The sequence below is a fragment of the Engystomops pustulosus genome, chromosome 4 (genome assembly GCF_040894005.1).
Source record: "Engystomops pustulosus chromosome 4, aEngPut4.maternal, whole genome shotgun sequence".
Taxonomy (NCBI): Eukaryota; Metazoa; Chordata; class Amphibia; order Anura; family Leptodactylidae; genus Engystomops; species Engystomops pustulosus.
This window is the reverse complement of record NC_092414.1, coordinates 82,629,037-82,656,637: the sequence shown is the minus strand read 5'-3', so window position 1 is coordinate 82,656,637 and position 27,601 is coordinate 82,629,037. Positions and strand designations below refer to the sequence as shown.

Sequence of the window (27,601 nt, the reverse complement as noted above, 5' to 3'; positions counted from 1 at the left end):
AGAAATAAAAGAGAGAAAGATGGTGATGATAGTTGTATTACTCACTACTTACAGACACATACTTTTTCACCATTAAACTACATGCTTCCTCAGCTAGGGTATGAAATGTCCTAGAATTCTTTTATTTTAAAACTGTTTGCTTCCCTATTTAACCCCTTAACGTCACTTTTTCGTTTTTGCGTTTTCATTTTTCACTCTCCACCTTCAAAAATCTATAACTTTTTTATTTTTCCATGTACAGAGCTGTGTTATGGCTTATTTTCTGCGTAACAAATTACACTTCAAAATGGTGGTATTTAATATTCCATGCCGTGTACTGGGAAGCGGGACGACGTTTACAATGTTATAATTTTTAGGACTGTTTGAACTTTTGATCACTTTTTATAGAATTTTTAATTTTTTTAAAAAAATGCCAAAAAAGTGTCATTTTTTACTTTGGGGGCGTGATTTTTGGGCATTTTCGGACGCGACGATACCTAATGTGTTTATGATTTTTACTGTATATTTATATCAGTTCTAGGGAAAGGGGTGATTTCAGTTTTTAGGGTTTTTTATTATATATTTTTTTAAATTTTTATTTTCACTATTTTTCAGACTCCCTAGGGTACTTTAACCCTAGGTTGTCTGTACGATCCTATCATAAACTGCCATACTACTGTATGGCAGTTTATGGGGATTTTACTCCTCTTTCATTACAATGTGCAGTAAACACATTGTGATGAATGGGATAATCTGAAGATGTCTCGGGTGTTCGGAAGACCCGAGGCTACCATGGTGAGGGATCGCCGCTCCCCGATGACGTCCCCCATGACGATCCTTTTTGAAGCTGCCGCAGCTTCGCCAGCGGCAATCAGCAGGAAAGCACCCGGGATAGGTGCCGGCACCGATAGCGGGTGTTACCGGTAAGCCTTTGCTGCAATATGCAGCAAAGACTTACCGGCTATGGAGAGGGCTCAGTCCGTGCCCCGCATGTGACGTAGTATTACGTCACATGTTGGTAAGGGATTAAAAAAATCACCTGTTAAGTCATATGCAAATTAGCTAAGAAGAGTCACTTTTTGTTTGTGATGCGTTTAAATATTTTGGACTCTATAGCACAATGCTTTTGGTATCATATCAAAGATAAGATCTGTATTGATGATAACAGCAGTTAAACCCACAGTTGGAAATACGAGCTGCAGATAAAAATCCAATTATTGCCTATGACTTTAACTACCTGTATCTCTGTTTATATAGCACACAGAAGCACAATGTAACTGATACTTGAGATGCATGGTTCTGGGCAGAATAGAGCCCAAGATGCGTCAATTTTGAATGAAGTGTTACTTTAGCAAATCACTGGAGTGTGAAATAGTGAATAATAAAGCAGAGTGTGCAACTCAGTGTACAGGCGGTCCCGACACCTGACTTACAGACAACGCCTAATTACAAATGGCCCTCTCTGTCTACTGTAACCTCTGTGGATGCGGGTAGTTTACTAAGACTTTGCCCCAGGATGCAATGGTCAACATTTGAGATATGTAATTTGTCTACAACGGATGTTTATTTTTCACTAGCTGTAGCCCCCGGCAGTTAATAACTGCTCTTAGATATAAGAAAATAGAATAGGTTGACAAAAAATATTTTATATCCATCTCTATCTATCTATCTATCTCTCTTTCTGTTTGTCTGTCTGTCTCCATCCATATTACCTTACACATAAGCTGTCTTATACCAATTGACTATGGTGGCGAACCTATGTCATGGGTGCCAGAAGTATCAGTCAGTGCCCTCTCTGTGGGCATCCAGGCCATTGCCCCAGCAGAGACTGAAAGGACTTATGGCCTCCTGCACTCATACTACATATTATTGGTTGTGTGTGGCTACAGGATAAGAGAGGACAGGGCCGGTTTGCTACTGTGAGCCTCTTGATTCTTCCTGTCAATGCTACAATAATATTTCAAATTCCCACCAGAGGCTGGGAGGGACTGCGGAGATAAGTACATGTTTATTTTTTTTAACCCGCCCCATCCTGGCCACCCAAGGGTTTTTTCATACCCTCGGACAATCCCTTTAATTTTATTCACCTCTCATATACATACATTTCTTCAATTTGATTTTATTCCTAAAATATACCTGTGTGAAGATGATTTCCGATAAACATAATTGGTCTCTTAGAGATGAAGGACAGCTAGCAACTATCCTAAGGGAATCTGAATTATTTGTGGCTTTTCACCATAACGATATAGGGGCTCATTTACTAAGGGTCGCGGAGCGCAAATTCGTCAGATTGTGCGCCTTTTTCAGGGATTACACGGCTTGCACAAGTATTTAGCAAGTGTTTGGGATTTTGGCTACGCTGCCTTTGCTGGCTACCATGCGACACAAATTGGGGGACGTGCCATCGGACTATTGGGACTGAGCGCGGGATTTAACTTTCAAATTGTGTCACAAGGCAATGCACTTACATGCACCACTGAAAAGATGGTGAACTCCGTCGGACCTGAGTGGGGGAGCGACACATGCAGGATATCAGACTCACGATCTTAGTGAATTGCGAGACAGTGCATTATACACGGACAATGCACTTTCAGTGAACTACAGGTGGTCCCCTACTTAAGGACACCCGACTTACAGACAGTCCATAGTTACAGACAGACCCCTCTGACCTCTGGTGAAGCTTTCTGAATGCTTTACTATAGTCCCAGATTGCAATAATCAGCTGTAAGGTGTCTGTAATGAAGCTTTATTGATAATCCTTGGTCCCATTACAGCAAAAAATGCTTAAACTCCAATTGTCACTGGGGCCAAAAAATTTTTTGTCTGGATCTACAATTATAAAATATACAGATTCGACTTACATACAAATTCAACTTAAGAACAAACCTCTGGACCCTATCTTGTACGTAACCCGGGGACTGCCTGTACAGGGGGAATATAAGTAAATGTACCCCTAATACATTAGAATATGTTAGAATACCCTGTAGAACTGTTGTACAGACCTTCAACAACAATAGTGTGTTCCATGACTTTAGTTGTACATTCTATGATTTACAAAGCAGCTCCATCCTCCAGGTATTTTTAATCTAAAGGAGGTTTCCTTACATGTCCTTTCTCTAAGTTCAATCGAAAAACACTATAAATTATTAAGTAGATATTAAGCTTTTTTTCAAGCATCAATGAGATGTTGCTGGTTACAGTGTCATATGGCAAAGCAAACTTGGATAGGCGTGTTTAGAAAGATTCCGGCTATGATCATTTTCTTCAAATGAAGAAACATAACCACACACGTCACAACATATTGGAACCATTTCTTTTATTACTGAAGCTGAAAGCCTGCTCTGTTTTTCTACACAACATGAAATGCTTCTCCTTTGATATGCAAAACTAGATCTCTTACGCTATGGAAAATCTTCTAATGAAACGTGACACATGGAGAGGCACTGACAAGATGATTTCTTTTTTAATAACTATGTAAAAGTATCGAGGAAAGTGATTTATATTGTTTTATCACAACTATATTACATGCTTTAACCAATGCATTATCTAATTGTATGGCACAAACAGGCCACATTCAGTGCAGCATAAACAGCAGACATCTGTTTTCTTTAGTCTACATTAAAGATGTTTGGTTGAGGTTACGGCTCAGTGGATTTAGCCAAGGCGTCTACACAAGGAGGCAAATATTGTAAAAGCTAAACCAGCAAGAGATGAAACATAACAATAATGATGTCATCAGATAAATAGCTGCATCAATATTACGAATGCTGCAGGCCACAAAACTTAAAAAAAATGGAAAAAAGGATTTTCAACTCCTTTTAATATACAATAAATGAAAAAACAAACAAAAAAAACGTTCTTACATCTACAAAAAGCCACTTAGTTACTGTGAAATGGGCACCAGTTTCTTAGACTACTCTATGCACACTGAGATTTGGTAGTTTGTGACACTCCTGCTCTATAATGGCCCAGGCAACAGGAGGTGGGAGTGGCTCAGATTTACCCGGGGAGGGAATTTATTTAAAGTGTCTCAATGTAAGGCTACCATGACGTATTAATCGCCAATGAATAGCCACATTCTTGAAGGACATCTATCATCAGATTAGCTGATGGTAGATGATTGCAACTCCCCTCCCCCCCCCCCCCGTCCCATCCCGGGGTGCACTGATCTTCTTTTATTATAACTTGTAATGGCCACATTTAATAGAAATTTAACATTATAAAATACGCAAATGAGCAAAACGTACTCTGTAGAGCGTCACCAGGTCTTTCTGCAAAACTTGCGCATGAGAGAGAACAACATTGCTAGCGATGCAGGGTGTGATGAGCAATATTTGCAGAGATAGCCAGTAATGTACACTATGTGGGCGGAACAAGTAGTGCCGGGGCATGAGTAAATTATATAGCAGCAGAGCACAGTACAGCTCATTTGCATATTTTATAAAGTTACATTTCTCCTAAATGTGGCCATTGCAAGTTATTAGAAAATAAAACCCAGAGCAATTCACTAAGATCGTGTGCCCGATATCCTGTATGTGTCACTTACCTGCTCAGGTCCGCCGGAGTTCACCATCTTCTTCCTGTTGCATGTAAGTGCATTGTCTTGCGACACAAATTGAATCTTCAATCCCGCGCTCAGTCTGAATCAGTTGGATCGTTCGATGGCCCATGCCCCCCCCCCCTATTTCTGTCGCATGGAAGCCAGCAGAGCTGCAACAAAATTTGATCGCGTGCCACACAATCCAAGCACAAACCCTTGTTAAATACCTGTCAAAGCTGCGCAAATTCCAAAAACCGTGAACAGTCAGAAGAAAGTGCAATTCTTAGTTAATAAGCCCCATTGTCTTTGTGTGCACAGAATTGCATTATAAAGATTGTGACATATATTGCAAATATTCACTTGTCCAAAGAGGTCATCCATTACTCCCACCTGTCTGAAAAATCTCCCATTAGACCCTGTCTCTTCTGCACTGTACTGTTCCTTTAAAAAAATACTTTTAAAGTATTATAAAGTTATAAAGGCCTTTTTAAAAAACACAACATGAAATAAAAGGAGCAAATGATCTGTAACAGTAACTGATCTGAAGCCATTATGCTAGGTCAGGTAAGTGATGCCGTGGAGACACAGGCCCACCCATACATTCACGAGAGGCGGAAAAATCTCCATAGAAATAAAGTAATGGTATTTTTAATCAAATATTGATCTTTTATGGAGTTTTCCTTGAAAAGCAGCCTTAGTCAGATGGCGGTCTGTGTTTCAACTAGATGATAAAGCGTTAGATACTTATGTAATCCCACCTGTCACATAGTTATGGAGCAAAACTCATTTCACTCCTAAAACACACATATCACGGTAAGGGCACAGTGCACAGAACTGGAAACAATTTTGCAGATTCATCTGAACAAGGACTAAAGTGCCAATTGGTACTTTTACAATGTGTCTCCATATGTGTTTTTAATATATTATGCACCTAAATTATACACATTTAGGATATTACTTGCTGCAAAACCACAAAACTTTCAATTTCCTGTGCTTTCTATTTCATAGAACAAAGTATAAAAACATGTTCTGGACATTAGGGTCTATAATTATTTTCAGGCTAAATCAGTAAACATTTACTATTTCATCTAAGCAAACACACTGTGTAATAAATACAGTGCAGTTACTCGGGCCAGCATGAGAGTGGATGTCATAACTACATGCATATGTGTCATGCAACCAAGGAAATCCACCGCCATGGAATATCCAAAACTGCTGCCACTTCTGCTCCACAAGTGTAGAAGGACGGAGTCTTAGGAAAGCTTAACAAGAAATGAGGAATTACAGATTTATTTCCAAGTGTAGCAATACTTTCAGTACTCTGACCTTTTTCCTGAAGTACAAGCCACAGTATGAATACAAATCCCAATGAAAGTTCCTATGACTATTATTGTGGCGGTCTGCCAAAATGTGCAAGCTGAATGATTTTTACAGAGATTTGTATTTTTATCAATAAAAATTTTTATCTACCCCTGCCTGCTAGGATATATATGTTCTTCAATCCTGCTTATACACCTCCAGGAATAAGGAAACCCCTGGGGTGAACTATTTACACCAAGCAACATGTAACTGGTTACTGTCCCTTTTGCATCATATCTACAGAGAGTATGGGGCTTATATACTAAGGGTCAGCGGATCGCATTTCCATCGGACTTCCCGACATTTTTTGGGATTTGCGCTACTGGGACATGTATTTAGCAGGGGACTGTGTCGCACGCGATCGGATTTTGACTCTGGCTTTCATGCAACAGAAATCGGAGGGCGTGCCGTTGGACGATCCGACTGAATCGAACTGAGGGCGGGATTTAACATTCAATTTCTTTCGCAAGACAATGCACTTACATGCACCAGGAAGAAGAATGTGAACTCCGTCTGACCTGAGAGGGGAGGCGACACATGTTGGATATCGGGGGCACGATCTTAGTGAATCACAGCAGATGTGCATTCCAGTTGGACAATGCACTTTCGAGGATTGCGCAGGATGGATAAGTAAGTGTGCCCCTATGTGTGTCTTCTGTTCTAGTCATACAGTAAAAAAAACTGTATAAAGTCCCCACTTAGCAACATAATATATCTGCATGTTGCTCTATCTATGTTTGTATATAAAGTTCTGACAAGCATCTCTATTAGATCTTCAGTTATCAAACATGCAGAACAGTGCAATGCAAATACCTGCTCATTGTGCTTGACCGCTCCTGGTTTTGATTCGCAACAACTTAAAGGGGTATTCCGACAAAGACAAGTTTCTTAAATGTACTCAGGAAAACAAAATTACACATTCTCAAATTCACTGTTATTAACATACAACATTTCACACATATAATTCCAACATGTCTCTATCTGTCCTGGTGTACACAATTTCAGTTGCCCCTGGTTTCCGATCATGGATCTTCTGACTTTAGCGTCGGCAGCCATCTTGCTTTTCTGTCTGACACTGTGGAGCTGAGCTGTTCTTTGCCTGTAGCCCCTCCCCCCTGCATTCCAGGATGAGCTCTCACTCACTGACTTTGTGCCGCCAAACAGCACATCACATCATGAGGAGAGCTACAAGCCATATAAGTTCTTAATCTGGGGGAAGGGAGGCACATCTGATCTGATAGTGTGTGTGTAGCGGAGACATAGCAGAGCTGGAGAGTGTCATTGAGGCAGATTTATCAAGCAACCAATCACAGCTCCCCTTTCAAATATTCATGAGCACTGGTAAAATGAAAGGTGAACTGTGACTGGTTTCCTAGGGCAACTAGAAATATTCTGACTTTCAGACAGCTTGATAATTCTGCCCCCTTGTGTGTAATATGCATCTCATGGATCTCATTATCTCATCTCTGATCTTTCTCATCTCTAATTCTATGTGTCAGATACTAGTGAAATGTTCATAAGGTAAATGAAAGTGTCAGGTTCGCTGGGGAGAATGCTGGGACTTCTGGTTCTTCTGGTGGTGCTAGCAGCGTTCTCCGACCTCCGGCGGGTATCCGCGCAAACTCCACCTCTCGTCCGCTACCAGCGGTCTCTGGCGTGCGCCCCGGCCAGCGGCTGCTAAAGACCTCGCGCTGTCTAGGAGTTGTGTTCTGAACTGCTGGGACTTCTGGTACATCTGCATGGTGCCTGCTATTGTGCTTGGTTATATTGCACCATGAGGGGTTAATTCCCAGAAGTTCTTCACTCGCTCTCTGCATTAGGTTTGACTTGTTGAATTGTTGTGATCTCGGCTAGTTTTTTGACATTGACTCTTTGCTTACTGACTTTGTTCTTAACGTACCCTCTTGTTGGGACTCCGGCTAGTTAACTACTCTTTTGTGTTTTATGTTTTTCAGTCTGTTCGTGTTTCCCTTCCCACACTTATCCAGTGTATTTCGAGTCTTCAAGTACAGTAGTTGCCCCACGGTTTAGCGTGGGGGGATATAGGAAGGCACAGAGGTTGCGGAAAGCTCAGGGCACACTATCCCCTGTCTTCTGTGTTACCCAATCTCAAAGCACTAAGGGATCATAATGTGTCTGCTCAGAGAGTTCCCGCGCGCACACTCAGATTTTACACTGACCATCACTGAGTGATATGAGCTAAAACAGCAAAATTAGTAATTTGAAATTTAAAATTGAAATTTGAAATGTGAGAATTTTCTTTCATGGGTAAACCCCTTTAAGTAGATAACAGACGACTAATAAAGACTTGAACTGGACCTTATCTCTCTGCCAGTCCATAGTATTCTGTACTCTTCTAAAAAGAACAGCTTATTACTCTTTTCTCTAGCATGTCTTCTACATGAAAGTGAAAGTAAGAGATGTGCTGAGCATAGATTGATAAACTGTTCTGTTAGAAGATAGTGCTTTTTTTTAATACTATAGCCACACAGAGAGTTAAAACTCATTAGCAAAAGCTGTAAGGGTGAGTGTACTTTAATCTGTATTCAGCCAGCATAGACCCACATTACACAAGCGTGAATACTGGATTTCCTTCCCGTTCGTTAAAGGGGTTGTCAAAGACTTATTGAAAAAACAAAAGGCGGCCGGGAGGGGACTGCTTGATCCAGCACTGGATCCAGCTTCCGGCTGGTCGTGGCCATCCACGCCCACCCGTCCCTATTCACAGCATAGTATAGGACCCGGATGGGTGTCGGGTCCAGCTGGAAGCTGAATTCAGCGATTCTTCCGCGGCCATGTTTGTTTGCATGGCGCATGGTCCGGAGTGATAGCAGTGTGGGACATCCGGAAGGTAAGTACATCTTTATTTTTTTAAGCAGCCCCCTCCACCCTTTTTTTTTTTAAGTCTTGGACAACCTCACTACTGAGGGACTTTGCAGCCTGTTTAATTTTATAAACAAAGCAGATTTTCATAGTAAAGGTAATGTTCATAACATTCCCCCTAATACCATATAAAAATGATCCTTTAAAGACAGTTTACATAAAAACCTGGTTAAAAAAATTAGGTTATTTTCTGTCAACACATTTCCTTTAAAGCAAGGTTACCACATTGTCATTTTGTTGTAGTGTTGCCGTAATTTTGTCATGAAGATTGTGAAAATGTGGATTTGGATTAAAGTTTTGGAGGGTTGCCACACTTTGCACATGTGACATTAGAGGAGTTTGTCAGACAGCTTGATAAATAACATATAATAAATATTTGCTAAAATCTCAGACCATAATATTTAAAAAATGCTACACCAACCGAAACAGTAACGATTATACATATAAAACAAGAGTATATAGTCTAAAATGAAAATCTGGCACTACCTGTTGTAAGTTCTGCCATGGAGTGTTGTGTAGTATGAGGGCTTCTTGCAGTGGAGGCTGTTGTTTGGCTGCAGAGCTTTTCCTTTGTCTTGTCTTTTTTATCACAACCTTTTGGTTTTCCCGCAAAATTTTGGTCCAAGGTTTGCAGGATTTCATCCATGCTAGTCTCTTCACCTCCGCTTGATCTGAAAGAGCCCCATCATTCAGAGCTTGACAGTGTGAGTTTCCTGCAGGCCGGCTCATGTCTTCTACTTCTAGGTGCTTAACAGAAGATTGTGTATTATAGAAAGGTTCCTTATTGGATGAAACTGGCCCTCCAGTCATCACTAAAGAAGGGGTTTTACTTTCTATGCCCTTCTGTGAAGCTTTAGAACTTTCATTATGTATCATTGAAGAACCACCAGTGTCTATTTCTAGGGTACTATTGACTTCTTCGGAATCTACATCCAATATACTTTCCGGTCTTCTTTCGTCATCGTTTGTCTTCTTTTCTTGCCCTTCCCCATTCACTTCTTCCTTCTTTGAAGTTTTTGCTTTTGGATCCATGTCAGATATACTTTCCGTATTTTTCTCAATGATTTTTATGTTATTTCCAGCATCTATCTCTTGCTGCTGCTTTTCTTGGCTTTCTCTATTCTCCTCTATCCTCTTTGCTGTTTTCTCTAGTGGTTCCATCTCAGATATGCTTTTAATATTTACATTTTTCTCAGTGCTTTTTACCATATTTCCAACATCTATCTCTTGTAGATGATTTTGTTGCCTTTCTTCTTTCTGTTCTACCCTCTTTGCAGTTTTTGCAGCCCAGTTAACTTCCTGTTCAGACGGGCTACAAGAAGAATAGATGGGGCAGTTTATTTCTTCTTTCCTCTTTTCTTCCTGTTTCATGAGTTTTGCTTTCTCTAGTCTAATTTTTTGTTCATTCTTCTTCTTTTCATATTCCCGCTGCCTTAATTCCTGTTCAATAATCTCTTTCCTTTTAGCTTCTGCTATCTTTGTTTTTTCAATTTCTTGTTGTTGTTTCTTTTCTTCATCTTTTCGTCTTTTCTCTTCAAGCTTCATCTTAATTTTCTGTTCTAGTTCTTTATTTTCCATATCCATTTTACGTTGCAGTTCTTTCTTTATTTTCATATCCTCTTTTCTCTGCATTAATATGGGTGCAAACATTTTGTATACCCGGTGTGCTCTGAAAGCTTTCTGGATTGTAATAGCTGAGTTACACTGAAGTTCTTCCAGGCACCTTTTAGCTATGGCCTTTTGTTCCTCAAAAACTTTTCTTTCAATAGTCAAATCTGTTTCAATTTTGTTAATTTTATTCTAAAATGAAAATACACGTAGAAAGAAAAAATCCTGTTTAATTAACTTAAAAACTTTTTAAATAAACAAAATGTATATATATATATAAACAACAAACTGTAGACTGTATACTGTAGAATAACTGACAAGAGGGACAGTGCTCTCATGCGGAACGATCCATAAAAATCTAAACTGGAAACGTCAGACTTGAAAATGTACAGTAGGGCCGGACTAGTGATCAAGAGTGAAATGCATTGTTACATTCATTTTTTGTCTGCAGTGGATTTTTTCACTAATGGCTGAAAACAATATGAGAAAACTTCTACTATTGTTCACAAACCATGAAAAAGGAAGATCATTTAAGAAAACCTGTCAACAGGAATGTGATTTCTAGCTGGTGACAGGTTCCGATAGCCTATGCTATGCTAATTTTAAAAATGCCTCTGTCATTTCAGTAGTTTATATAAGTTTTATTCACACTACCTTGCCAGCAGCCTGTGATGAGTCCCACGGGAGTGGCAGCTGCAGTCTGTGTCTCCCCATGCATTCTTCCTCTCCTCAACACCATCCCTCCCCTCCTCTGCCTGATCAGTACACATGGCAGGAAGTGGGGAGAGAGCTGCATGACTGAGGAGGCGACTGACACAGGCACACAAAGACTGCACCTGCTCCTCCCTGGGACTCACCACATGCTGCTGGCAGAAAGCCAGGTAAGGTGAATTAAACTTATACAAATTACTGAAATGATCTGGAAAGCTGACAAAAGCATTTTTGAAATCAGCATAGCACACGCTATTAGAACCTGTCACCAGCTAAAAATGACATTCCAGGTGACAGGTTCATTTAAAATTTCATTTAAATAACATCTAATGATTTCTATGTCAAAATTTTCCAAATGATTTACCTGGTGATTTCTTAACTCTTGTTCAAGGGCTTCATTTTTTATCTTTAGATCTGATTCAAGTCTTTCTTCTTGCTCCTTAAAAAAGTATAACAGATAGATAGATATCTTACTGGTTTTCAACCAACTTGTAAAATATTATTCCATTTCTGTTGTTTATGTCCCTTAGGCTACATTCACACTACAGTATGGGGGACGTATATACGGCCGATATACGTCCCCCATACACTTCTATGGGCTCACGGCCCTGTACGGGAGCGGTACGGAGCAGCACACGTGCAGCACCGTGCCGCTCCGTAGCCCGGGGAAAGATAGGACATGTCCTATCTTTCCCCGTATTACGGCGCCGTGCGCCATTAATTTCTATGGAGAGGGGCGGGGGTGAGCTGCGCTCACCTCCTCCTCCTCTCCCCGCGCTGCCGTGTGCCCGTCGTGCTACGGTGCGGCGGTCTCACGGAGGTGTCAATTTAGCCTTATATTGTGAACTTTGAACATTCAAATTACATTTTGGCACTTGTATAGACTAACAGGGAGGCAGCTGCCAATCTAGAGATCCCAGCAGTCACCTCTTCCTGATCCATAAGTTTTTTCCAAAGTTACATATGTAAATATTTGGGTTAATTCCCCCTAAAGTAAATCTAACATCCAAATCAAGCATGATAAATAAAGGACACTTACTCATAGATCAAGGCCCCATCACTGTGGTAATCTTCTTATATTTGTTATCCATGGCCACCTTCCTTCTAAACCAGAGCCCATCTGTGATGCAGCTTCACAGATTGTTACACTGTCTCCTCTCCCCCTGCTCCCTAAGAACTTCCCCTTAGTTTCTTCCTGATGTAATATCACAGGAGCACATGACGTTTCAGGACATAATGAGATGGCGGAAGCAAATTCCATGCTTCTTCTTATTTTTTTAGGGTAGTTTGGTGCTTCCATAGGATAGACACATACTCAGGAAACTATTTCAAGACCTTTTCTGCCCCCTTGAGAGCATTAAAGGGAATTTGTCACCACCGTAACCCCTCCAAGCCCACAAACAGTACTCCTTTTGCCAATATGGCGCCGCTGTAGGTGGCTGCCTGTGCATTGGCTCCAGCTTTTGACCCCCCTACCCCTTCATCCCTGCAACATCTACTTGGCCTCTCACTTTATCATCCCCCACTAAGCGGATCAGCGGCAGCAGGGGCTCCATGTTGCACAACTGCTTGCAACAGCGTGCCGGAACCCGCTCCTGGCAGTCAAGAGCAGCAGTAGCAGCTTCATCGAAGCACCTGAAATGTAAGTGATGTGAGGAACAGACTCCTAACTGTAGAAAGCGCTGTTTTGACCTGCTCTATGACTGTGCCATCAGCCACTGATAGGAGCGCCTCCTTGACTTCTCAAGAAGAAGCAAGAGCAAATAACACTGCATATTCATGGTGACACGTTCCCTTTAAAATTAGAAAGTCAGTCGCTCTACAAAAAGTAGTCTATTAAAAGTTGTCTAATAAATCAAAAAGTTCCACGGACTAAGTCTGAGTAACTCCAACGCTGCTAGTAGATAGGATAGATAAGAAAAGTCTGCATGAGTCAATATCTGCATGGATACAATGTGCAACACTGTATCAGTATTTGTTTCTACACACAAAGCATTGAATAATAAAGTATATCAGCATTTTACTAGAGCCTAAGTTCAATATATTACAATCTCACAGAAAGAAGGAAAGGCTAAATAACTCTAACCAGATCTAATATAAGTACTAATGGTCACAATTTAACAATGGACACCTTCATATTATACTCTCATATACTCCTTCAATTCATAGGAGTGCATGCAGAGAAAAGAGGGGGCAATGTTTGCATGCGGGAGGAGAATACCTCCAGTTCTTGCCCTAGAAGTTTATTAATGTTCAGATTTTAACATTATTGTGTATATTGTAAAAAGAAGGAATTGATATTTTAATATACAATAATAAAGGTTATAATTTATCTGCCAACTAGTCCTATCTATTTCCCCCTTCTCCTTCATAAAGAAAACTAAACTGCACCTAAACCATCATATGTAAGAGATGCCACTGGACAACACAAGGCTGTGAGCATTGCCTCACCGGCTCATGCAAAGTTATAGATGGCTTTCCTCAATAATAGGCAATGGAATGCCATGGATCAGACACAACCTAATAAAAGGGGTTGTCTGGGATCAAGGGTTTATAGCTATACTCGCCCCTGCCCAGTGCTTCGATTCAGCGCAAATACCCCTGGGCTGTGTTTGTGTACAGAGCTTCAGCAGTGACAGCATGACAACTACTACAGCATGACGGCACTATACCCCTGAGCCTCTGTATGCAATGTGTACTACATAGTTTCTGCAAAGGAATAGAACACTTACTGACGAGTTTCTCCAACAATTAGGGTTGATCACTGAGGGATACAGCAGGAGAAACTTTGAAATTTGAAGTCAAGGGACGTTTCTAACTTCCCTTAAAGGATATCTACATTTTTCAGTAGTTTCATAGGTATATAGCCCATGTGTGGATCATCTGTGGACAAATTTTATAATTTCTTAGCAAGCTGACGATAAATAAACTTTGTAATAAACTTTATTGTGTTTTTAAGAAAATTTCCTTCAGAGGCTACTTGGGGCATAAAGTAGCCTTGTGTAATCCAGGGACTAAGACTAACCAACTCCCCGAGTAGCCTCTACAATTCACATGCTGCATGTGAATGAAGCGACATGGACCGCAGAGGAGCAATGGCTTCAGCTAGGGATGCGGGCCAGAAGAAGCTTCGGCGCATAATCCTGGTGCCTGGCTTAGTCCCCGGACTTCACAGAGGCTACTCCACGCCCTGAGTAGCCTCTGAAGGTAATTTGCATAAAGACACAATAAAATATGTCAATAGAAGATCCACACATAGTCTGAAAAAAGTAGTTTCCAGACGATAGATTTCCTTTAAGTGTAAAGCACAGCACAGCACAGCATACAGATAAAACAATATAAGATGCTAAAGGTTTCCGTAGAACAGAATAGGAAGAAAAGCAGCTTTCTCATGTTGCTCAGCCTTGTACTGACTTACTTGCTGTATGGCACTTAGCCGTAAGAGCTCTTTCTCAAACTCCTTTCTCCAATTGTCTCGCTTTTCATCTTGTTCTTTGATTTCTTTCTCTAGAACAGCTTTCTGAGCACCGAGTGTGGCTCCATTCATTTCCTTATGCTCGTCTTGTTCTTTTTTCCAGCGCTGCAGTTGCCTTCTACAGTTTTCTTCAACCTCAAGGTAACTAAGGTTTATAATCCCATCAGCGCCTCCTGCAATATAACACAATACTCAGTCAGCGCAAATGTGAGAGGTCTACACCCACCATCAGACCACGGATAGAAATGTAGTTTGGTTCAATTTAGGTGAACGAGGATGGGCTGTAATACCAAACACAACCCATGCACAAGAGTGGGTCTTTGTCTAGAAGAATGTATTCTTAGATTTCTAATTTATTTAGCCTTTTAAGGTTATTGTATACACAGTATGTGCAACTATCTGATCAATAAAGGGCAATTAATATGTCTTTTTTCAGCCATACGTATGTGAGAAGACTAACACAACAAAGCTTAACACATTCTTTCAATAGCTTTTGTTGTTTTCTAAAATATCACAATGGAGAAGGGGCATGAAGGGGGGGCGCGGTCTACCGAGCGGGGGGCGCAGCCGGACGCCGGCTGCGTTCTTTTCTACGCCAGGCCCTGCCCAGAAGCCTCTTGATGTATTGGGCTGTGAATTTGCAGCGGCGGGGCAATCATATGCTGGCGCACGAGCGCCAGCGTATGATAAATATCCCCCATTGGGTCCGCCCAGTGATGTTACTAATCCATATATGAGACACCTTTAAAGGACATCACCAGATCAAATACTGTTAACCAAACATACATACATACTAGTGTTTGCCCACTCTGGCAAGATCAACGGTTCTTTTAGCTGCAAATGATCTTGTTTTTAAGAAAAATGATTATGCAAATGAGCCTGAGGGGCTCCAGACACTATATTTGCATAAACGCCTTTTTTTTAAACCAAGGCATAAGAAGCTAAAAGAAGAGTAGATCCTGCCAGAGGGGACGCTCACCAGTATGTCAGTGTGCTTGGTTTACAATCCTTCATGTGGTGATAGATTTCCTTAAACATTGGCAGCAGCAAATCACCACCTGCTACCAATGTTTAATTCTTCATTTTTTATATTTCTATTGCAATTATATGTCTGAAGGATTCCTGACCTTTACTTACAAGAAAGAGCTGCAATGTATCCCACTGTATGCTTATAAGTAATGGAGCCCTCCTCCTTCTGGCAGATGGGGGAGGGCTCCATTACTTATAAGCATACAGTGGGATACACTGCAGCCCTTTCTTGTAAGTACAGGTCAAGAATCCTTCAGACATATACTTGCAATAGAAAGATAAAAAATGAAGAATTAAACCAGACTAATTAAAACCCATATGTCTACAGAAAGCAATAAAAAAAAAATAAGTATGCAATTTACCTGCAATCCCGGCATCATCTTCTCTCAAATTAGAGTTTTCAGTTTCAGAGTCAACATAAGTGAGTAGATCTTTTCTATCATCTTCTTCTATATCTGTCAAAATCTAAGAAAATGTAAATTTAATCACTAAGACTATATGGCGGAAAAATTCTCACTGCTACTACTTTTAGTTATTCTAGTCTGAATAAATAGCCTAATATCTTAAAGGAAACCTGTCATCAGGATTTCAAATAAATTTGCACCCAATGACAGGTTCCTATTATCTGTTTAACCCCTTCGTGTTGCAGCCTTTTTCATTCATTTTTTTGCTCCCCAACTTCAAAAATGTGTAACTTTTTCATTTTTCCATGTAAAGGTTTGTGGGTGAGATTATTTGCTGCGCCGGCTTTCATGCGACAGAAATCGGGGGGCGTGGCCGTCGGACAACCAGACGGATTCGGAAAAAACTTGAATTTAAATTTGCGTGTTAGGTGATAAAAGATTTATAAAAGTTAAAGGCCTTCCTGTAAAGTTACAGTGACCTCCTCAGGCATAGCATGACACTTCCGTTTTTCAAGGGACTTCACTTTCAGTGCTTTGGTTCTCCCTTGGTTTGTGAAGGCCAATCATTGGATGAAGTGCAGGCCCTGTGACTTTCTGCCAGAGCGATGAGGGAGTCGGCGCAGGGTGAATATGTCTTTTTATTCTTACCCAGGCCCCCTGGGGTTTTTCCATATACACAGAAAACCCCGAACCAGTATAATACATATAGTTCAGAAAGTTGTGTGTAACATACCCGTTTCTTAAACGTCTCTGGGTCTTCGTTGCTTTCTGAGGCCAGCTGAGCAATATAATCAGAATCATCACTGGGCTCATGCATAGATTTCACTAAAAGCAAAAAAATACCTTTACAAATAAAACATTTACATAGATTATATTTGTCTATATATAAGCCAAATAGTATAATGTAAATTCATTTTACTAGGGACCTGAAATTTTCTTGAGAATTATGAGAAATGATGGTCATAGCAAGGAATATAAATATAGGATTTGCGATTCTGGTAAGCAAAAAAAAAAAAAAATATTGCAAAAATGTGAATGGAAATAAGATAAAACCTTTACATTGTGTAATGCACTGTCGATGAAATCTATAAATCGTCTGCAAATATTACTATGGGAACCCTGCAGTTCCATGTTGTACACTTGCAGTTAAGAATCATGACGGGGTTTTTTTGCCCTTAATGTGCCGATTCAGTTGTATCTTCAATCATTGGGATACATGAATTTCAGTTACTATTCTGAGACCACCCGCCATTTTCCCATGTTACATGCTATAAGCCATAATGTCATTTTGCCCGTCACTGTAGTGGTAGATTTTTGGTTACATATAGCTCATTGATGAACTATGAAAGACTCTTGAAGAAAAACACATACTTTCCACAATAGTTTGAAGCCATACATTTTGCACATTTCATTCCGTGGCTTACCAGATCACTTAAGACAGGTTGCTTGAGGTCCATTGCAACTGCAATGCAAATATGCTTTACTGCCTTTTCTAAGCATTTGCACTACAATATAATTGTGTATTATACCTTGCACCCTGACAGAATCTTCTGTTAAGTCCCAGGGGTGGCTTTGGTTTGGATGCAAAAAAACACTTGTTTGTAATCTAGACTGCTCAGCTCTCAGCCCCCACCTTTGTGCTCTTGTACAACTCCTCCCTCCCACACTGATGTCAGATTACTAGGATGTGAGCTCTGTGAAGGAGCAGGAGGGAGGAGCCGTACAGGAGCACAAAGGTGTGGGCCAAGAGCTGAAGAGTGAGCTGCACAGAAAAGTCACATGTTTTTTGAAATGCAGCCACACCAAAGCCAACCCCTGGGACTACACAATGGATTCTGTCAGGGTACAAGGTTAGTTATAACACACAATTGTAATGCAAATGCTTAGAGAAATCAGAAATACATATTTGCAATGCAGCTGTAATAGGCTTTACAACCTGTCTTCAGTGAAAATTAGGTGCCTGGTGACAGGTTCACTTTAGAGTGAACATTTCAGTTAAACTAACACACACTGGAATAAGTAAATATAAACAGATACCGTTAAAAAGTCTACTTATATATGTTTATTATGCTCTAACAACATGCACATCAACATATTACATTGGACAAATTCATAAAAGTAATAATTCATTGAAGTAGAAATTCGGGCAACACAATGATACATTGTTTTTTCAATATTATGATATACTACAATAAAATTAGAAAATACACAACAAACTCTTATATTCAGATCCAGGAGTTTTATGTACAGGATGGTATGGTCCTACCTATTCTTCATACAATAATTATTGAGGTTATATCAGGTAAACTGTGCCTGTATAAGATATACACTTATACGCCACTAACAGTACTGTTCCGAAATGTAGTAATAGAAAAGTTCTGTGAATACTATGATATTGCTTATATGCCCACTGATGATACTAAGCAATTAAATACTGATGAGAAAATCCTGTACAGTATCAAATATTGTGAATCTCACGTTGGTTAATTGTGGTTATATTATTCAGGTTAGTTACAATACCTATCGCTGGTAACTACCTGTTTGTATATCCAGTCTTTACTCACGGTCAGATGTGCACCTTGGATCTAGCTCGGCGTCCCGAGCTGTAATGCTTCAGCATCTCCGAGTTCATGCTGCCCTTACGTTGGACAGACCCATCATCTGATCTTAGGCTGAAGACGTCATTCATTTGGATTGCCTCAGAGTGTAATAGTATTCAGCATAGTTGCAAGCTTTGCTGTGTACTGCCAGGTATCGCAAATATATTAATATCGGATATCGTAGAATGTGTCTTCCAGATATGTACCTTCTAAATAATTTACTGGATGCGTATCGACGTGCTTGTCTAATGCAATATTTTGATTTGCATCTTTTAGGAGCATAATAAATATATATCAGTAGACTTTTTGCCGATGTCTCTTTATATTTACTTATTCCATTTGCATTAACTATTGGGCTTGGTATCGGTCCAAACAGTAGCAAGGCAATATGTCATATTAGAAGATCAAAAAGAAAGCTTTGGTTCTGCTCACCTCCCTGGTCAGCGCAGTCCTGATAATGACCGATGCACGGAAAGCCGCGTGGGAACAGCATCAACTAAGGCTACGACTAAGGACCATGTGCGGTCCGAAACACGTCAGATTATGTGACTTCCGAGCATTATATTTTTAACCCTTTTTCAATAAAGTGCCGGATTTTATATTTCCATTTTTGCTTGGATGCTGGATTCCATTCTGGATTTTTCTCAATAATGAGAGAATAGCTGGCCGTGTATGACTTGCTGAAGAGAAATCAGCTCTCCTTCTCCGTTCAGGATTTCTCTTCAGCAACATACGGCAGAAAAGAAAAGCGCGCCCCTTATCGGTCAGGAAGCTGGAGGTTTTACTAATGGACTTTGGAACTTTACAGGCATGGAGAGGAAGCATAGAGGGATAGTTGTACAGCTGTATAATGAAGGTGACTGATGATTTCAGCAACAATACTCTGGACTTTATATAGACTGTATCCACAAGAGGGCGGACAGGGTGGGGCTTGTTATTGGTCTTGTTGTTATCGCATAATTAATCTCTCAATTTTTTAAAATGGAAAATCTGGTATTAGTGTGCAATTAACACGTCGAGTTGGCTCAGCAATTGTAATGCGAAAAAGGCAGCATGGCCACCACAGCGGTCACATATGTATGCCAACAGCACAGACCTAAGAGTAGCAGCGACATCTGAACCACCTGCAATTACAAGTAGTGACCTCAGAAGAAGAAATTTTATTCAGTGCAAAGAAAAATGAAGTGACCAGTAAAGGTTTAGCAAAATGAAACAATTCAAAATGGCTGAAAACTAGATGGTAAAATGTACCTGGAAAATATTCACTTGTCCATGTGTCTTTTGCATCCAAGTCTTCTAATATCAGCATTTCAGCATTTTCATTCCTTCGTTTAACAAGTTGTAAAAATGAAAGAACAGATTCTGGAAAACCCTCTATTGCCTAAAACAAAAATAACCACAGTCTGTAATGATCATGCTTCAGATATGGATGTACAGTTTAGGTTCTATTCACATTACATAATGGATATGCTGCAGCCACAGTACATAGTGGGAGTATTCTCTCATCTGCCAATATAATTAATGCTATAATGTAAAAAAAAAATGAAGAAGTGCACTTTCCTTTTTGAAATGCACTTGCATAACTAGGGGTCTGTGATGAAGTGCAATGGTACTGCTGGGTGATTTCCCTTTGCCATCCATATGTGGTGTGAATCATGGAAACAGGACAGGGAGTTATGGGGCATACAGTGGGTTCAGAAAGTATTCACAGCCATTTAAGCTTTTCATATTGTTGTTGCATTTCAACCAATTGGTAAGATCAAAAAAGTTCTTTTTTTGGTCATTAATTAACTTTGCACCCCATCTTGACAGACAGAAAAACTGAAATGTATCACTTGCGCATATACACACATATACAGTACTTTCCAAAACTTTTACCCTTGAACAGCTTTAAGTCCGTCTCTGGGGTAAGGGTAAATATGGACAAGTCAGAGGCCCTCTGTCTATTTATCATACCTAGGACACAGGAGGCCCTGGTAGATTCCTTTGGTTTCAAAATACAGCCACACTATATCACATATTTGGGGGTACGGCTCCCGACTCATAGATCGATACTGTTCTGCTGGAACTACTCCACACTACTGCAGCAATTCCAAACCGATATAAATAACTGGTCTAAACCCTCCCTCTCTTAGCTGGGTGTATCCACACAATTAAAATGGTGACCTTGCCGAGGTTTTTATACCTCTTTGGGTCCCTGCCCATTCCAGTCCCTTAAAGAACATTCAAACTTATACACTCCCATGTCTCAAAATTTCTTTGGAATAATAAATGCCCACGTATAGCACTCTCCACTATGTTTAAACATAAATGCCTGGGAGGCTTGTCCCTGCCCAACTTCATCCTCTATTACAAAGCAGCTCCAATAGTCCAATTTGCCCCTATAGCCACCCTCAAAAACACCCCTAGATGGATCGCACTGGAATCCCAATTACTCCAACCAGTATCCTTACCAAGTCTGTTTTGGATCACAGGCACAATGCCAGCCTCTGTACCAACATCATCATCCTTTTCATTTCACTCTTTAAAACTGTGGCGTTCTGTGAGATTTCAACATAAACTTCAATCCATCCCTTCCTTATTGCTACTGTTATTCCACAATCCTGCCTTTCCTCCGGGCTCAAATAAGGAACTTCAAATGGTGGGCAGCAAAAGGCATTGGGGCAGATTTACTTACCCGGTTCATTCGCGATCCAGCGGCGCGTTCTCTGCGGTGGATTCGGGTCTTCCGGCGATTCACTAAGGTAGTTCCTCCGACGTCCACCAGGTGTTGCTGCTGCGCTGAAGTTCATCGGAATGCACTGATCTTCACCAAGCCGGGCCGAGTGCAGGTAAGCGCGAGTCCAGCGACGCATTTTTTTTCTTAAATGCGGCGTTTTCTCTGAATCTGTCTGGTTTTCGTACGGCCACGCCCCCAGATTTCAGTCGCGTGCATGCCGGTGCCAATGCGCCACAATCCGATCGGGTGCGCCGAAATCCCGGGGCAATACAGGGAAAATCGGCACAAAACGGAAATATTCGGTTAACCCGTCGCAAAAACTCAAATCGGGCCCTTAGTAAATGACCCCCATTGTCCATGTGAAGCATTTGATGTCTGGGGGCAAGTTTTTATCTAACAATGAAATCAGTGCAAAATATGAGGTTCCTCCCTCAGAAGTCTTTAGGTTCAATCAACTGTCACATGTTGTATGTTCTATACCTCGAGGTATATCTTAAGATTCCTGTACAGCTTTTGAGAAATTTAGATATTCTTGCTAATTTATGAAACAAGAAAAACTGAAATATCACATGGTCACGGGAATGTGAGAGCATATGAGAATCATGAGGTCTAAGTAACTGCCTTAGGACAGTGGTGGCTAACCTATGGCACTGGTGCCAGAGGTGGCACTCAGAGCACTTTCTGTGGGCACTCGGGCACTCAGGCCCTCACCAGAGATGACTCCAGGTATCTTCCTGCAGTTCCAGACAACCCAGGACTTGCTGTGCATAGAGCTATTTTAAAGTGACAGCTCAACCTGGGACTACTGATGGAGTGGAAAGGTGTGGACAGATCTGGATTATGATTGTAGCTCCTGCTCCGGCCCTGACTATTCTACCTGTTTATGGGACCTTGGATGGAATTACAATGATCATCCAAATTTCTTCTATTTTCAGCTTTATTGGTGTCCTCAGTGGGCTGGTATCAATGAAAGCTGTGACAGAGAAGGGCGTATAAATTACAAATTCAATTTCTGTGTTGGCACTTTGCGATAAATAAGTGGGTCTTGGTTGTAGTTTGGGCACTCGGTCTGTAAAAGGTTCGCCATCACTGCCTTAGGAACTTAAAGACATAATTGTGGCAAGGCACAGTACTGGCCAAGCTTACAAATGAATTTCTGCAGCGCTCAAGGGTCCTAAGAGCACAGTAGCCTTCATAATCCTTAAATGGATTAGCCGTCCAGAGCAATCATGGTAAGAGAGATAAAGAACCCCAAGATCACTGTTGCTGAGCTCCACAGATGCTGTAGGGCAGTGGTGGCGAACCTATGGCACGGGTGCAAGGGGTGGCAAGGGGTGACAGAGTTCACCAAACACTGAATCTACCTGCAGTCCCAGGCAACTAAAGAGATGCTGCTCTCAGCGCTATTTTAAAGTGACAGAAGTGCATTATCTTCGGATGTCATCCTGCTGGACCCACCATTCTTTCTGTACAGAGAGACCCTGGAGAGAAGTTACAATAATAGTCTGAATTTGTCCTTCTTCTTTCAACTGTATTGGTGGCCTCAGGGGGCCGATCCGATTGAAAGATGTAGAGGAACATGTAGCAATAAGTTACTGCTTATAATTCCATGATGGCACTGATGGCACAGTAAATAAGTGGATTTTGGTTGTAATTTGGGCACTCGGTCTCTAAAAGGTTCGCCATCACTGCTGTAGGGAGATGGGAGAAAATTTGACAAGTCAACTATCACTGCAACCCTCCAAAAGTCAAGGCTTTATGGCAAAGTGTGCAGACGGAAGACTCTCCTCACTGCAAGACTTATAAAAACCTGCATATAGTTTGCAAAAAAAACCTATGAAGGACCATGAGACAATGAGAAATACGATTCTGTGGTCTAATGAGACATAGATTTTACTTTTTGGTGTTAAGTCGGAGAAAACCAGCCACTGCTCATCACTTGCCAAATACAATTCCGACAATAAAACATTGTGGTGACAGCATCATGCTATGGGGGTGTTTTCAGCTGCAGGGACAGGACAACCGGTTGCCAATGAAGGAAAGATGAATGAGACCAATTACAGAGCTATACTGGATGAAAACCTCTTCCAGTGCTCTGGGCCTAAGGTTTACTTTCCAACAAGACACTGACCCTGAGCACACAGCTAAAATAACAGAGCAGTGGCTTCAGAATAACTCTGTGACCATTCTTGACTGGCCCAGCCAAAGCCCTGACCTAAATCATCGAGAGCATCTTTAGAGAGAAATGGAAAATGTCCATGGCATGTTGCGGTCTGATTGATGGATCTAGTGACTGTCTCCTCAGAAGGTCTCCAACCGCCCCTCCTGAGGTTGATCCGTCGATTGGACCGCCACGTGACTCAGTCTTTCATAGCTTTTCAGTTTGTTCTGATAAAGCTAGAAATGTAACAGTGCGATGACGGGGGAGGGTTAGGGAGATTCACAGGTATTACCGGAAAAGTATGCAAAACTCATGTTGCTCTTTCCAGATCACAATTACAAGGTGGCGCACCCTGCACATGCCACAGACAGACTGCACTAATTTTGATAAATGAGGACCATTATCTATATGTGTTTTTTAAAGAGGACCTGTAACCCAAAATTTCTGCACTAGGAGCTTCTTACTAAAGTGCTAGGTCCTGCCTCCTGCTGTTGGCTCTGCACCTCTAGAGTGTCAAGGAGCAGGCCTGGAGACGGGACATTGTGGGACAGCACGGGACATTCTTCCTACTGCCTGGGAAGGTGGAACAGTGTCCAAAAACGGTGAATCCCGCCGCATCCAGGACGATTGGGAGCTAAGTGCATTGCCTTTGTAAATACAATGCAAATGCCACATGTGAACGCACCCTGAATTAAATATGTATCAGTGGATGGCCTGATAGGAGTAAAAAATACAGTACAGGCAGTCCCCGGGTTACGTATAAGATAGGTTCTGCAGGTTTGTTCTTAAGTTGAATTTGTATATAAGTCGGAACTGTATACTTTATAATTATATCCCCAGGCAAAAAATGTTTTGATCTCTATGACAATTGGGATTTAAAAATGTTGAGTTGTCATAAGAACCAGGTTTAACAATAAAGCTTCATTACAGACACATTTGATAGCTGATTTTATAGCTGTTTATTTTAACCTGGGACTAAAGTACAGTAAATTACCAAAATCCAGAGGTCCGTTTGTAACTAGGGGTCGTCTGTAAGTCAGGTGTTCTTAAGTAGGGGACCGCCTGTAAAATGTATAAATGACACCTCACACAGGTCTGTACACAGAAGTATGAAAAAGTTATTGGCGGCAAAACAAAAAATGTATTAAATCATAATAAAACCGAAATAAATTTGGTATCTCAGTGATGATACTGACCCAAATAATAAAGGCGAGGTGTCATTTACCATAATTGCCAGTAAATGGCATTGAATATTACATAGGGCTCATGCACATGTCCAGATTTTTCCTTTTCAGTAATTGTGGTCCCGTATTTACGATCTGTGGGTACATACACACGCGGTATGCCCGCCGTGCAGGCATACCGCCGTGTGCTGCAGAGGAGGAGGAGGTGGCCCTTCCTCCCTCCATAGAAAAAAGCGGGTCGCGGCCGCACACACGGCGAACGATAGAGCATGCTCTATCTTTTTGCGGTGTGCGGCCCGGTATCCCCGCCGTGCCGTTATTGCCGTCTATGGGTACGTACATGCAGCCGCAAATTTGCGGCCGCTTGTATGTCCCCGCAGACGGCCATGTGAATAAGCCCTGTATCCGCAAAAAATACGGCTGCAGGTCTCCCTGGGAACGGTCCGTGACAAATGATCACATACGGCTCACAACTTATGCAAACCATATTTCGTTGCGTTTCCATAGACTTTTATGGGGCAGATCAGGTCCAGATCTGGAAAAAAAATAGGATATACAGAAATCATTTAGAAAGCTGTATTTTACATTATAGTCTATGGGACCATGTTCCAGGTTGTGGATAGCACATGGCCCAAAAATCTGGACGTGTGTATGACGCCCGGCCCTATCAAGTACAATGTGTCACACAGAAAACAAGCCCTCACACACCGCTGTACCCAGAAAAATAAAAGTTATAAATTGATGAAGCTATGAAGGTAGGGAGTGAAAAATGGAAACACAGGAAGGTAAAGGTTATCAGTGGGAAGGAGTTATAGTAATGAGAAGACAAGATGCTCGTCCTCTGCCATGACAATCAGCTAGACAACTGCTCATCCGTGATTGGCGGAACACTGACATGTGACTAACGATCACACGGTCTCCTAGCAACGGGTGAAACATTCCCCAGCCATCGTGTAACCGGCACAATCCCCGCACAGTCTCACCTCCTCCTCCTCTGTGGAGCTGCCAGAGTCCTCCTCCGGCTCCTCGCCCGGTGACCCGCTGCCCGCACTCTCTGACTGAGAGAAGTTACTTAGTTCAAGCTCCACATCTTCCTCCATGTTTACCGGCAGCGCTGCTCAGCTCACGTGATCACTCAGCGGGCGGGGAGGGGGCGGGGGAGGTGCTGTGTGACGTCACTACACACGTGATGCGGGAAGCTGCTCTGTACAGTGCGGAGGGCGGGGTGCTGCTGGTGTCACCAGAAGGGAGTGTGGCGTCCTACATGGTTTCCTCACACTGCTAGAAGAGGAGAAGCAGTAATGTCTGACTGCACGGGACTAATGGCTAGTTACATGTGTGTATATGGAGGGAGGGTGTGTATGACAGGACTGTGAGGAGGATTGAACTGAGGTCAGTGGAACTGAGGTTTACTTTACATGGGACTGCAAGAGGGGTGACCTAAAATGTATGTAACATGGGACTGCGTGTCTGGTGGGGGTGACAAAAGGTGTATGTTACATGGGACTGAGGTGACATAAGATACATGTTTTATAGGACTCCGTGTCTGGTGGGGCTGGGATGGCATAAGATGCATGTTACATGGGACTGCGTGTGTGGTGGGGCTGGGATGGCATAAGATGCATGTTACATGGGACTCCGTGTCTGGTGGGGCTGGGATGGCATAAGATGCATGTTAAATGGGACTGCGTGTCTGGTGGGGCTGGGATGGCATAAGATGCATGTTACATGGGACTGCGTGTCTGGTGGGACTGGGATGACATAAGATGCATGTTAAATGGGACTGTATGACTGGTGGGGCCTTATGCAGCCCACACCCACTGCTGACACCCATAATTGAGGCTGGCATTCCCTTGCTTACTGGTGCATCTCTCTTTGTAAATCCAGCAGGTTAGGCCGCTTTCCTACGTGCGGAGGCTGGCATAAGGCTGCCAGAGAAGTGCATTGTGACCGCAAAAAAAGTTCAGTCTTTGGCCGTGTGGCACTTCTTCCTGTGCTGGGGGGAGGGTGATCAGCGCTCATCCCTCCACCTCTCCATTCGAACGTGTGCTACACCGGGGTCTCGGCCAGGGTTAGCATGCATTAACCCCTTAAAGTGATAGCGTTACCGGAAACCTCCACTGCGGCGGGGTACAATGTAATTGTCGGACAGCTCGCAAAGCTGTCCGACGTATTCATGTGGGGGCGGGGTTGGGGCGTGGCCAGGGGCGGTGACTGCCGCCTAGCGCGCGGCAGTCACTGCTGGCCTATGGAGCGAGCGGGGCGGTCCGGGGAAGAGGCAGCGCCTCGAACCGCCCCCTCATGAAAATCCATAACTTTTTCATTTTTACGTGTACAGACCTGTGTGAGGGCTTATTTTGTGCGTAACAAATTTTACTTTCCCGTAATGTTATTTATTTTAACATGCCGTGTACTGCGAAGCTGAAAAAAAATTCCAAATGTGGAAAAATTTAAAAAAAAAAAACGCATGTGCGTCACGTTCTTGTGGGCTCAGTTTTTACGACTTTCACTCTTCGCTCCAAATAACACGCCTACTTTATTCTTTGGTTCGGTGCGATCGCGGTGATACCAAATTTATATAGGTTTTATTGTGTTTTAATACATTTTCAAAAATTAAACGAATGTGTACAAAAAAAAAAAAAACTTTTTGCCATTTTCTGAAGCTAATAACTTTTTCATACTTTGGCGCACGGAGATGTGTGAGGGGTCATTTTTTGCGAAATGAGGCAACGTTTTCATTTCTACCATTTTGAGGTCTGTGCGACATTTTGATCATTTTTATTCCATTTTTTATGTGATGTAAAAAGGTGTAAAAGTCGCATTTCGGACATTTGGGCGCCATTTCCCGTCTCGGAGGTCACCGCCGGCCGTAACCGTTTTTATATTTTGATAGATCGGGCATTTTGGACACGGTGATACCTAATGTGTTTGTGATTTTTACTGTTTATT

The 27,601-nt window shown here is 41.8% G+C and overlaps 1 protein-coding gene across 1 annotated transcript in view; it reads right to left on the bottom strand.

The window, feature by feature from the left end:
- Positions 1–25,799, bottom strand: part of LRRIQ1 (leucine rich repeats and IQ motif containing 1) — a 102,245-nt gene extending 76,446 nt beyond the window's left edge. Inside the window, exons 1-7 of the mRNA XM_072146512.1 lie at positions 25,636–25,799; positions 19,840–19,969; positions 16,722–16,813; positions 15,947–16,049; positions 14,499–14,728; positions 11,445–11,519; positions 9,248–10,561 (exon numbers count right to left, since the gene is read on the bottom strand). Coding sequence (XP_072002613.1) covers positions 9,248–10,561; positions 11,445–11,519; positions 14,499–14,728; positions 15,947–16,049; positions 16,722–16,813; positions 19,840–19,969; positions 25,636–25,752 — 2,061 coding nt within the window. The 5' untranslated portion in view covers positions 25,753–25,799. The remainder of the gene's footprint in view (positions 1–9,247; positions 10,562–11,444; positions 11,520–14,498; positions 14,729–15,946; positions 16,050–16,721; positions 16,814–19,839; positions 19,970–25,635) is intronic.
- Between the last annotated feature and the right edge of the window lie 1,802 nt (positions 25,800–27,601).